General features: G+C 37.2%; 1 protein-coding gene across 1 annotated transcript in view; it reads right to left on the minus strand.

Moving 5' to 3' along the window:
- Nucleotides 1-12,704, minus strand: part of CAMK4 (calcium/calmodulin dependent protein kinase IV) — a 166,291-nt gene that overhangs the window by 59,700 nt on the left and 93,887 nt on the right. The window contains exon 6 of the mRNA XM_062600488.1: nt 761-833. Within this exon, the coding sequence (XP_062456472.1) occupies nt 761-833 (73 nt within the window). The remainder of the gene's footprint in view (nt 1-760; nt 834-12,704) is intronic.

The raw sequence follows: 12,704 nt of genomic DNA on the forward strand, positions 1-12,704 counted from the left end.
CAACCTACTGGCCCCAAACTTTATTCTGATCTCTCTCAATATTACTGTCATCCTGACTATGTGTAATTCGAAGAACGGTGAAAATTAATTTTTGATTAGATACTTTGTAACCTATACTATCCACCTTCCCCGGAGTCCACACTTCCCTGCTGTGTGTCCTTGAACATTGTTTCTCTGAATGCATCTGCACAGCGTCAAAAAGTGTGAAGGTTCACTTTCAGGCAATGACTGCAAATGAAGCATAACTGTTTTCATGGCAACATTCTGCACGAATCTCTAACTTGAATTCTTGTATACCTCTGCACCATCTAACACGTTCAGCCAATCTATTATCCTTCTAAGGTGAGAGGCAGAGTAATGCACTCTCTTTTGTTTAAAATTCCAAATAAATTACGGCTACGTACTCTGCAGAAAATGAACGGGAGATTACGTAAGTGTCAGTGATTTCAGATTACTTTTAGAGCTAAAGTATCAGTGTTGAACTCCACAGGTTCTTGACACTGCATAAAGGCAAAGAACATTCACTCAGCTCTAACAGATGAGCACTAAATGTATTGCTGATGGCCATTCAAGGTCACTTACTTCCCTTCACAGTATCACTACCATAACAAAAAAAAATCAATATAAAAATAATGATCGAAGGAAACTTGTGTGGACTATTCTCCAGTGAACTTCTCTGCTTCTTTTACACCTAAGCATTTATTGAGTCATCATAGGTGAAAGATTAGGTGCTGAGCAGATGATGCTAGATAATACTCACAGCAACTGCCTCCAGGATTTGTTTAACAGCATCAGCAGCATCGCGTTCACTGTAATAACCCTTTTCCACAATCCTACAGAAAAAGCAACAAGAGAAAGTGTGTTAAGGATTAAAGTAAATAAACTGTGTAAGTAAAAGCTTATTTTGAAAAGTGAACTAGAAAATAATCAAATTTACGTACACCTGGGAGTCTGTAATGCTCCCTAAAGAATAAAAACCAGTCCATTTGTAATCCAGGTTATCTGTGATTCCCAGTTAAGTAAGAAGCTGGAGTTAAAATACCAATCCAGTTAGGAATTCATAACATACACACTTTCAGTTGAAACATTTTGGAATTCTATAGAAGTTAAACTTCAGGGAACCTGAGTTACCCTCAGACAATCCACGTATCCTTTAGGAGCAGCTTTTTCACATTTGTAGTTAACTTAGGCCATTTTAAGCACTCCTTTATTCCCCTCATTTAGGAAAAAAAACAAAAACAAACAAACAAAAATCCCAGCTATGTCCACACAAAGATCTGAATTGTTCAAGGTGGGACTCGAAAGAAAGGGCTTGTATCAAAACTTCTTAATGTACCTCTCCAGTATACTATGTTTATTTTATATACATTACACTTAATACCTTGATTTGATAAACGTATTGACCATGTGCAGCTTATGGTGAGTTCAGTAATATTTATCTGTTTCAAAGATCTCTGATAATCTCCTTTTCCCTTTTCTTTTACATCGGTTCGATTATGTTAAAACAAAAAAACCCCAACTTTCTTCTTTAATAATGTTATTTCCTTGGAACCTTATAATGATAAAACATTTACCCAGTAAATGTTTCTCCTTCTTAAGGCAATGTTCTAAACTGCTGCATTTCAGAAATATCCATAAAGGGCAGCAAAGGTGAATGGAGTTCCCTCCCAAAGCCCAGGTGTACTACTAGAACTGCTTCAGAAGAACTCCAGCAGTGACACAGAGTTTGGAGGCTGATTCAGGATTTACATCACACCTTCTTCCAGAATATAAACTGCCATTACAGAACGAACCCAAAAATAAATGCACAGTTCAATTAAACAAGGTCAACAGAACATACTGATTTGCGTAGTGATCTATCATTAAAACTTATTAATGCTCCAGTTAAGAAAAAGTATAGCAGTATTCTTACCAGTACATCTAACTAAACACAATAGTTCTCCCTCAGAAAGTTACATCAGAAGTACCTTTGACCTGAAGTTTTGATTTTATACCATACTGATTTTTCAAAGCTCAAGAAAACACATACAGCTTTTGTCCTAGAAGCACTACTTGTGGTGCCTAGTTACATGTTTTTTGAAGTGATCTACTGCAAGCACACTAACTAACTTTACAAAACAAGCAGGAAGAGCCTCATGAATCAGGAAAATAACAAACCTGTAATGAGTGAAGTCAACAGTCTTCAGTGCCACTAGAAACCTTCTGTCACAGGGTCCAGAACAGGATTCAGTCTGTGCCAATAAGGGTATCCTCCTTTGTCCCCACTCCCCTTTTGCAGCATTCTTTTTCACCACTTCTCTTCTGCTAATTACTAGACTCATACTGAGCTACCTCTAAAGCAATCCCCTACAGTTTTACTATGATGACAAGAAAAATTTTGACTAAATGCACACGAAGAACATTACTATTTACTCTCTAGAACCTTTGGTGTAATATGAATCAATGTAAAAATAATAATCTACCAAAGACATATCTAGCAAACATGGCACTGTGGACAATAGTCTATATAGGATTGTCCTAAGCAACTACAATTACTTTACCTTAAAACTCATTGTGTTCACAGATAACATTTTTTTTTTTTTTTAAGTCTACCTATCTGTTACCAGGTAACAGCAAGCAAACCTTCTCTAATAGGACTTATTCCATTTTGCCATGATTTCTCGACTGCGTAATTTTGGAGGGGCTTACTTCTATCAATGTTTTTCCTGCTAGCCTTTCAGCTACCATCCCATGTGTACTGATTCACTTTTCCATTACTTTGGTAATCTGTTTTAACCATCGTGGAAAGATTACTTGAACTTGCCCCCAGAAGAACAAAACACAATAAAGTTTACCGAGAAGGAAATTATGTTAGGCTTTTAGTCTCAAGTTTAGGAGGGAGATTACAAAAAGTAATAAAATACACAGTACAACTCTGTATTATGCTTGAAAGTAGGATTCCTCTGTAGCTATCTCAGGGTCTCTGAACTCGCCTCCTCTGGTAGATTATTCTGCAAACTGAGCGCCAGTGGCCCTCCCACTTGGGTCTTTTATCCTCCATATACACTAGTTTGTCTTCTTCCTCCTTTTAAATTCAAAAAGATATTTCGGCTTAGCTGGTGGGTTCCTGACTTTAGCATTCACAAGCATTTCTGAGAATACTGACTTCTTCCCTGTCCCACCTTCCCTGATGCAAAGCAGCTCCTCCCTCCATGGCACAATAAGCACGTTAAACCTTGTTTTACAGGATTTTAAGTATTAAAAGCATTCACAGTATAATAATTCTGTTAAGCTTACAACCGTTAGTAAGTTACGGTAGACATTAACAAGAGAAATTTCAAACTTGGTAACAAGGTACTAAAACTGCTCCTCCTGTTAGCTCTGGGATCTCGTGTAACATGCACATAATTTTGTTCATGCTAACGAGTTCCGTGATCAGGACGCTCTGCAGTGGGATCACCAGCCTACCTTCCTACACTCACCAATGCCACCAGTAGGTCCTTTTCCCTAAAAGAGGGGGGCTGTGTTAGTTTGACCCTCTGCTGCCATACTATTTTTTAGAATATATTCCATAATGTCCTGCAAGAAAAAACCCCACAAAGCACAGGGCCGCATGTAGAACTGTTGCATGAATGCCAACCTGCTAAAAGTGCTCTGGGTTTAATCCCAATATCCCAGAGCACAGCAGCGTCACAAGCGAGGAGAGCCCTCGACTCGTGGGCAGGGGAAACAGGTCGTCTCCCAGGGCCTTGAGCAAGCACACCAGAACGGTGGTGAGATCACCCTGCGCACGCGGCCTCAGAAACGTGCTGGGCACAAGGGTGGGCTCCTTTAAGCAGCAGCATTTAAATTTCTCTGATTTTCCCATGTACGTGACTAAAATCAGGGAAAAACATGGCAATGCAGTAATGACTCAATTTACATTTCTCTCTGGAACTGATGAATTTCTAATTTTACCATACAGTCTAATAGCTAACATTCATTCTATTCTTTCCTCTCTAAGGAGATACAACTTCAAAAGAAAAAAACTGACATCTCCTAACTGCAGCCTCATTTCTTGCATTCCCTTCCACTCCCCAAAATCAAAGAAGTTCCTAGCTTCCTGCCAACGCCATCCCCATGCCGGAAGGAGAACTACCAATCACCTGACTCCTTGAAACAACAGAAATCAAAGAGGTGCTCAAAACTCACGTCCTATCCACAGTATTTAGAAGATCAGACCACCCTGGCCTGACAACTATAGTTCAGACAACTGTATGTCAATATTGATAACATTAAATACACAACAGAAGTAGTACGTGGACATTAAAGACAAAGCTCTTGTGAATTTACACTATATACTAAATAGACACAACGTAATGACGTGTGTGGTCATGCTTCAGCAGAGCATTAAAAAACAACTGTAGAAAATAGTGTTTTGCACACAACTCATCCCATTAGGTTACATGTGCATAGCTTATGTCCCATGCAGTTACCTTCTAGTTTTTTCAGAAGTCTAGAAACTAGACTTACTGTGAATACAAATCTACTCTTAACTAATATTATTCTAGCAAATAAAAAGCCTTTTCTTTTGTAACAGCAATAAAGTGAGATAAGACATACTACTTGCTAAAGATGAAAACTTATTTTTAAGGGCACTCTGCTGTAAAACTCAAAACTGGCTCTATGCAAGGCAACAAGAAAGAGGACTGGAAGACGACTCTCCGGCATTTTAGATACAATATTAATCCCAGAAGATCATTTGCATAAGTGTTTTTGCATCTTCCATGTGACAGTTTGCAGGAGGCAAATGGTAGGTTATTACACAGCACTCCTACCTGAGACTGACAAAACCTCTCCTTCACAAGAATATTTTGGTTTCAGCCTGCAGATGAACACTGCCTTATTGCCCTTTTTTCATAAGGGGAGGGGAAACCTACAGGCATATCTTATTTTGTCATTATGAAAAAGAAACATAATTATACCTTGCTTACAGGCTGTTCCTTAAGAAAAGCGCAGATGAAGAAAGATGAAATCTTCATTGAGAGTTCAGAAGAAAGAAACGATGACAACAAGGAGCTAATTAAATACTGTCTTTAATACATATATGAAGGAGCCAGGTAGGCCAAAAGGCCAAATTTGGGATCACAATCAATAAAGTCAAGATAGGGATTCAAACTGAGTAAGACACTCTGGAGCAAGCAAGCATATGACATTGGTGAAATACATTATTCATATTCTAATCACATTTGTGTAGAATCATATTTTTATAGTTGCATATATGCATTTATTGAAATATGCTGATTCAGTTATTTACATTGTACATAGCCAAACACCTAACAAAGTAAATAGTGATGAAAGTATTAATATTTCAGGGGTTTATATGTACTAAATTAAGCTTGCATGACTTCAAATGCCCTTCACTTTTTGCAGAACTTTTGGGTTTTACTTTTCTTTATAATGGATAATACTTTAAGTTTAATTTTTGAAATGATATTGCATCAGAAATTTTTAGTTATTCAACTTTTCAATAAACAAAAATCTAAAGAAAGCACCATATAACATTTCCAGAGTGATTCCGTCAGCTCAAGACTCTTTTCAGTGCATTTTACGGGAATGTAACTATGTCGTTTAGTTGTACATTAAGAGAATATTGTTTTAGCTACATATTAGAAAGTAAGTGATTTTGTGGCACCTAGGACATAGTGCATTCTTTGGGGCCATGACATCAAGCATCAAGTCTCTCAAAATGCTGACTGATTTAATCTTACCTTTCCAAGCATGCATGAATAATATACATAATTTGTTTGAAAAATATATTTTCAATATATATTGAGAAATATAACAACTTGCAGTAATGCTTGCCAGCTCCCATCCAGTCTTTCTACTATTTTTCTTCCCTCTGAGTACTGGAAGGTTTCTGACAAAATATATCCTTTAGTTTTCCGGGGGGGGGGGTTTCACTGTAGCCCCTGGTAACACGTTATCTAGCCCTTAAATACAAATGCAAAGAGATCTCAGCCACCTGGGGAGAGCAACGTCTCCTGACTGCAGGAATGACTGATGCTAGAGGCCCACCTTGCTCTGGCAGGAGATATGTTTAAGTTGATGTGTGGCAGAAATGCTTTTTTCTGGCTCAACAGCTGTTCTGAGAAGGGTGGCAGACGTGCTGATGAACAAACTAAATTTCTATACATCCCAGACAGCCATCAGGGAAGAGGCTGGTCTCCACTTTGGAATGCAAACCAAGTGAATACTGCTGCAAATATTCTCAAATGATCAAGGCTGAAAATACCTTAAATTCTCATTCATAATTTGACATTACTTCTTAAAAAGTTCAATCTCTCAGCTAAGAAAAAAGAAAGGTTGTATCTCCTTTCTGGTGCAGCACAGTCCACAGCCCTGTCACAGTCTTGAATAGTCATGACTGAAGAAACCTGTAATTGAGAGTACCAGCAGGCAGAAGAACTAATTCAGAAGAGGAACCAAAACGTGCAACAAACGGGCACTTCTCCAGCTCTTTGTTGACAAAACTGGTCTCTTTCTCTTATGTTTTTCTTGGGTATGGGGATCCAGTGCAAAAACATTAGTGCAATCTTAAATACAAGCTATTCTTATGACTCCTGGTGACCAACGAAATCTTACCCACTTTAACAAATTGACTTTTTCCTCCCTCCTCTTCTCAATTTACTACTTCTGTTCTTTACTTTACTTTACTGCTTCCTTCCTACACAGGCTACTCGATCCATCCTCTGACTTAGTCTGAAATCTGAGCGTAGAAAGTCCTTTCTTTCTCTCAGACTGACAAATGCAGTTGGCTTTTATGCTAATCAATTTAAGCAGTCATTCTAAAACTTGTAATTTTCAGTAATTATTCAATATTACTACTATAAATATTACTTCTCTGCATGGTGGAGTTGGTTGCATTTCAAAATTATATGAATCTAGAGCCATATAATTTAGTTTGCAAAAGGCCTGTTAAATATATTTAGCCTTCAAAAACTATAAAATTTTATTCTTACTTTCTATTATTTCATAAATTCCCTACTTTCTTTCTCTTTCTTCATGCCTTTTCTGTATTTTATTTTTTTAGATCATTCTTCATAAATTTTACAACATCAGAAAAAGACTAGATGCTTTTCAGGATCATTTTCATTCTACTTCTAGCAGACCTTTATCCAAAACTTTTGTATCACGTGTTACCTGTGGGCTGCATCCTGTTACACCATATACAGCCTCAGTGAGACATTGGCTTACATAAAGGCTACAAAACCTGTTCCAGCATCAATAGAGGGTTACCATTCTTTAAAATCTCTCATTGCGCATAATAAATTTTCATTTATCTAAAATTCTTTGGTTGGCATGGGTATTTTTTCTGCACCTAATCACTTAAGTAATTCTTATGCAAACATCATTTTAAAATGAAATGATAACATTTCTACAAGATAAGACCGGAAAATAGTCAGAAACTGGCTAAAGGAAATGACATTATTCTGTTCAAAAGGTTTCCACAAGGAATACCTTCACAATGAGTAGATACATTGGCTAATATCTGTACTGAGGTAGGTTTCAATCCCTTGTTCCTTTGATACCTTTGTTTAGTTAGAAAGTAATGCTTCTCTGTAAATATTCATTTTCCACATTACAGCGTTGAAGAGTAATGAATATAAATATCATAGATCTGATTCAGCTTGCTGATTCTCCCCTATTTTAAGGCTGTTTTTATAATTCAATGGAGAACAGCAGTTACTGCCACTAGTGACTGTCCACCCATGATCTGAAGAAGGAATACAGGAAATATAGAATTGGGCTTGAATCTGAATCAAAGTCAAGTAGTTTTTACTTAATACCCTTAATACTATTAATTACTTTAATAATATCAATTAATACTTGATACAGGACATGTTTTCCCTCCATCATTAAAAAGTGAGAGATAATTTCTGATAACCAGGGCAACACAGGAGAACTTAAGAAATCTGGAATCTTTCTCTACATCTGATACAAAGGGTTTCTCTCCCCTTCTACTTGTCTTGTATTTCCCACTCAGTGTTCCCCTAGAACAGGAAAAACCTTGTAGCTAAATAAGGAATTATACATTAAAAGGTTAGATTAGATAAATAGCCACATCTTCAAAAGTACTGATCACCCAGCTGTCTGCACTGATGTCGGTAAGAACAGTTCAGTGCTTATCATTTTCAAAAAGCCAGGCTCGTCTTTCAAGCGCTTTATTTTAGCAGACATTTTTAAAAACCATGGTCTTTCTTTCCAGTGCTCATAAATTGGCAGTTCAAACTAATCTGTCAAACGCAAATGTTTTTGTGTTACTTCTTTTTTTTATACCCACAAATATGTAAGGCAACATTACCAGAAGCTAAATTCCTTCTCTTTTTCATGGCTTCTGTCTAGCGCGGGAGGTGATGAAGCAGAATCACTGACAGCTTGCAAAGGATGTGGCGGCCGGGGAAAGGCGGGGAAGAGCAGCAATGAAGGAACTGATGAAGCTACCCAGCTAAGTCCCGGTGAGGCTTCGGCTGGAGCCCTTTGTCCAGCCTCGGGCAGCATGCTTAAGCAAGGTGTGGAAATGTGGAGGAACTTCAAAGGAGAGTAACAAAGTGTGACATAGAAAACATGACCAAGGATGAAAGGTTGAAGGAATTGAGAACATTTACTCCAGAATATGAAAAGAGCAAGAGGATAAAGGTCTTCCAGGTGTCAAAATTTGTTATAAAGAAGGAATCAGCTTCTAGCCAAATTTGCTAAAAGAAGGATTTTCCTAATACTGAAGCTAAATCTAATTCCCTAGCTTGTGAGGGAAGTTGTTTGAGGATAGTGCCTGAGCACAGGTGAATAACCTGCCCTGCCTGCCATAACAGCACAGCTTTAGCTGTCACAACATTTGAAACACGTTGCCCTCAAGCTCATTCTGGGACATCATTTACTTCCCAACAAGGATGAAACGTAGACAAATGGCCAGCAAGTTTTGAAACAGGACATTGCTTGGCTAATGAATAAAAACGTATATGGAGATTATACCCCTCTAGGTCTCAGTGCCTAAGCGTCTTCTCATTAGCCAATTCAGGACAATTTTAGATTGACCTGAATCACTCCTTCTACAGTGGCTTTGTCACCTCCTACAGTATATGGATGGGTAACACACTCCTTGCTCCAGACGTTAGGTATCTTTAAGTTCAACGGTGAACTGAGAAGTGCATTATCTGAAAAGGATTTGTTTTTCAGATCTTTTTCACAATATGAACTTATTTACCATTTAGAACAAATATTTGGTGCTCTGAATATTTCGATAACTATATTGTTTCCTAAAACATTTTGGTTTGCTTTTATGTTCCTGTCAGCAAGCTTTAGTATTACATCAGTTCACATTTAGAAAGCGGCAAGCAGCCAGTAAAACTCTCAGAGGAGACTCTTTTCTCACTAGAAGGCACAGGTATAGACACTTTTTAAAAGTCAAGCAGTATTATAACTGCACCATCATCACAGCTTGTACTGTTTCTTCTTTTATAAAGCCAAAAGTGTCTGTGTGTTCTGGTTCTTAACGTTTCATCTAACTCTAAGCGTATGCACTGGTCATACTCTAAACACTGTATCACATATAAACATTTACAAAAAATTACTTGAATTTGACTATTTTTCATCTTGAAAGAACATTGCAGTCAAGTAGATATTTGCTTAGAGTAATTCTGTCCAGTGTTAGAAAGTAAGATGCTGACCATAAACATGCTTAAAGACATTACTACCACTCTGTACAGGAAGGAAATATCCAAAAAAACTCTAGAAAGAATGCAAATGAACAATAACACACATTTCTTTATTCTGTAAATTACTGTTTTTTAACATTACTGCAGCTGAAATGAAGAGACATTGAATGAGTTACTATGACATCCAGGGGAGCTTTTATCAAAGATAATTTATGTGTTAAGTCTGCCTTTCACTACTTAAAGAATGGAGTGTCAAGTCAGAGGGTTTTTTTTGCCAGTCCAGAGTTAGGGACTATATCTTGCTCACGTGGAAAAGGGAGTCCAAAGGACCCTTTTAACTCACACTCAGGAGACAAGCTGCCACCACAGAATGAGAGAAGTGCTTAAAATGAAGATGATGATGCTCTCTGCCACCAGTTTACTACAAGGCATACACTTCAGTGACTCCTGAATTCCTTTAGTACTTTTGATGTCCCTCAGCAATTCCAACTTCCACAAGCAGAAACAAGGAGGTGTGCCTCAGGGATTTTTTGAAAAGTAGTATCAGCTTAAACTTATGTCTCAAAGGAAATTATATGAAATTTGAAATGGAAGCAAGTCAAGAGTATGTCAACCATAAGCAATATTTTTAGATAATGTTAAGCGTGCTTAATCAACAAGCAAAGGAAGAAACAAAAGTCTGTGGTCAAGGCATGAAAGTTCAGACAAGGAGAACATATGGACTGCCATAACATTTTCAAAGAGAAAAAAAAACAGGCTAATTAAAACTATTCATATTAATTTTCAGGCATTCTGAGTAAAATGAAGTTAAAGCAGTGTTGTGGGTTTTTTGCTGAAATTAGCATTTCAAAAAGATATATATCAGGCACTGAAACAAAAAGCAATAAATATCAATAAAATCTGAACAAAAAAGACCAGTTCCCAAAAGAAGATAGCTCATGAAAGACAGAAATCAGACTTCATTGTGCTGCAAAACCTGTAACTGCCTGACACAATACATAGGTTTATTGGTAGGAGCAAAGCCAGAGCAACAAAGTCATCAAAAATCTGGTATTATAGAAAAGAAAGCCAAAGTTAACAGTATCAAGAAATTACGCTTAAGTAAAGAATGGTGAAGGTGTAAATGGGCAAAAGGAACAGACAAGAGAAGAATGAAACTGAAATAAACCTAAGAGGAACCATCATTATTCTAAAAAGGAAGAACTATAGAGAAAAATGAAGACATAATAATAACCAAAGGGGTTAATACAGTAAAATGAGAAGAGGCTACAGGGTACTTATCTAATCAAACTTTTGAACAGTTCAAGATTTACTGATTATCAATAAAAATGCTTAAAAAAAGCAATTACTTTAACAGACCGTTTACCTATACAAATGAGATGCAACCTCAGGGTCTACCTTTCCCTGGAAATTTTTGTGCAGTAGATTCATTCTGCTCTCCCCTAAAGGCACTGAATTAAACCTTTTTTCCACTGAGATTTTTGATTCAGATTAAAATGTCTGATTCCATCTATTTGAACTCAAATTCAGATAATTCAGTGCATCTATCTGAGAGCACTTACTGAGTTAATGCAGTCAACTCTGCCTTTAGCTTTCTCCTGTTACATGAAGAAGAGGTGAAATGTTACAGCTTTCTGATTATAAATCTGCCTTTTAAATGTACCCACACAATGTTTATTACTTTATTGTTTCAATTCAATTCATATTGCATAATATGAAGTCATCCAAAAACCTAATAAAACACATTTCCTTCTCTCTTCCCACCACTCAAAACTCTCACATAAAAAATGTGCCTATGCTCTGAACTACGGCTCTGCAGCATGCTTTGTTAAGAAGATAAGGTGAGAAGGAAGATGCAAGAGAGGGGTGAAAATTGGCCTTTGGTTACCACTTTCCTCTGGTCCTGCAATTTCCTATCTACAAGGATACTTCAAACAAACTTCAGTATAGACCAGAGCAACTTTAGCTTTCCTTTCATTTAAACTGCTTGTTAAAGGTCCTTTAAAAGACTATGCTGGCAGACAGAGAAAGCAGGGGTAAACATTAGTGTGATCATTCTGCCATGCATTTGAACAGCAATGCTATTTTTGTTTTGTTTTGGCCTTTTTAGTAAGAACCTGCCCCAGCAAGGACCTGTGTGACAGCAGCTTACCCTCAGTATTCTGGCAGTGTGAGAAACACTGCCATATGCTGCTTGACACACTACAGCTGGGGCATTCAGCTCCATCCAGGAGAGTTGTCCTTCAGGACCCTGTCAAAACACCACTGTTTTAAATGCACTTAAAGCATGCATTGCTGTTTTAAACACACGGGACTGAAACAAAAGGGCCAAACAAATGTCAAAGTCGTAAGGGCTAGAACTGGGCTGGAGAAGGGTATTAGGAAATAGCTGAAGTATCAGTTCATTTAGACCTACCGCACCTTTCCCTAAGTTTGGGTCAGTTTGTATACAGCTTTGTCTTCAAAAGCCCTTTGTTACTGCTCACTTACTGGGATGACAAAAATCATCATGCAAACGTTCTATTTTATAAAACCTTTCAAATTGGGTGTAGAGTTAAATGTGTTATGTTTGGGATGGCGGAACATTACATGTTAGGTTATGACCTGGACTGTGATTTATAAAGTCTGCAGAAAAGATTTCCTTTAGAAAAATAACCTTTAGAAAACCAGCCTTATTTCTGCTATGTTAACTGAGATGTATAATGGATACTTTTGTTTGAATTTATCTCCTTTTGGGTAACACAATTGCAAAACTGTCATAATAAAAACTCATTTTAGTCATACCACGGATGATTTCATGGAAATATTAAATATGGTGAAGGAAATGAGTAATTTTATTACCCAGAACTTTTATGTTAGAGGGGTATGAAACTAGCAGTGCATAAATAATGCTAGCATGATTCCAGAAAACTAATCAGATCTTAAGTATTTGTAAAGTCATCTTCACAATAAGGGGAAAGCATATGTGAAACAAATTGCTCATCTGCAAATCAAATATGCAAAAGAAGAATGAATGGAAATCTGGAGTGG

The sequence above is a fragment of the Rhea pennata genome, chromosome Z (assembly GCF_028389875.1).
Source record: "Rhea pennata isolate bPtePen1 chromosome Z, bPtePen1.pri, whole genome shotgun sequence".
In the NCBI taxonomy this organism is placed as follows: domain Eukaryota; kingdom Metazoa; phylum Chordata; class Aves; order Rheiformes; family Rheidae; genus Rhea; species Rhea pennata.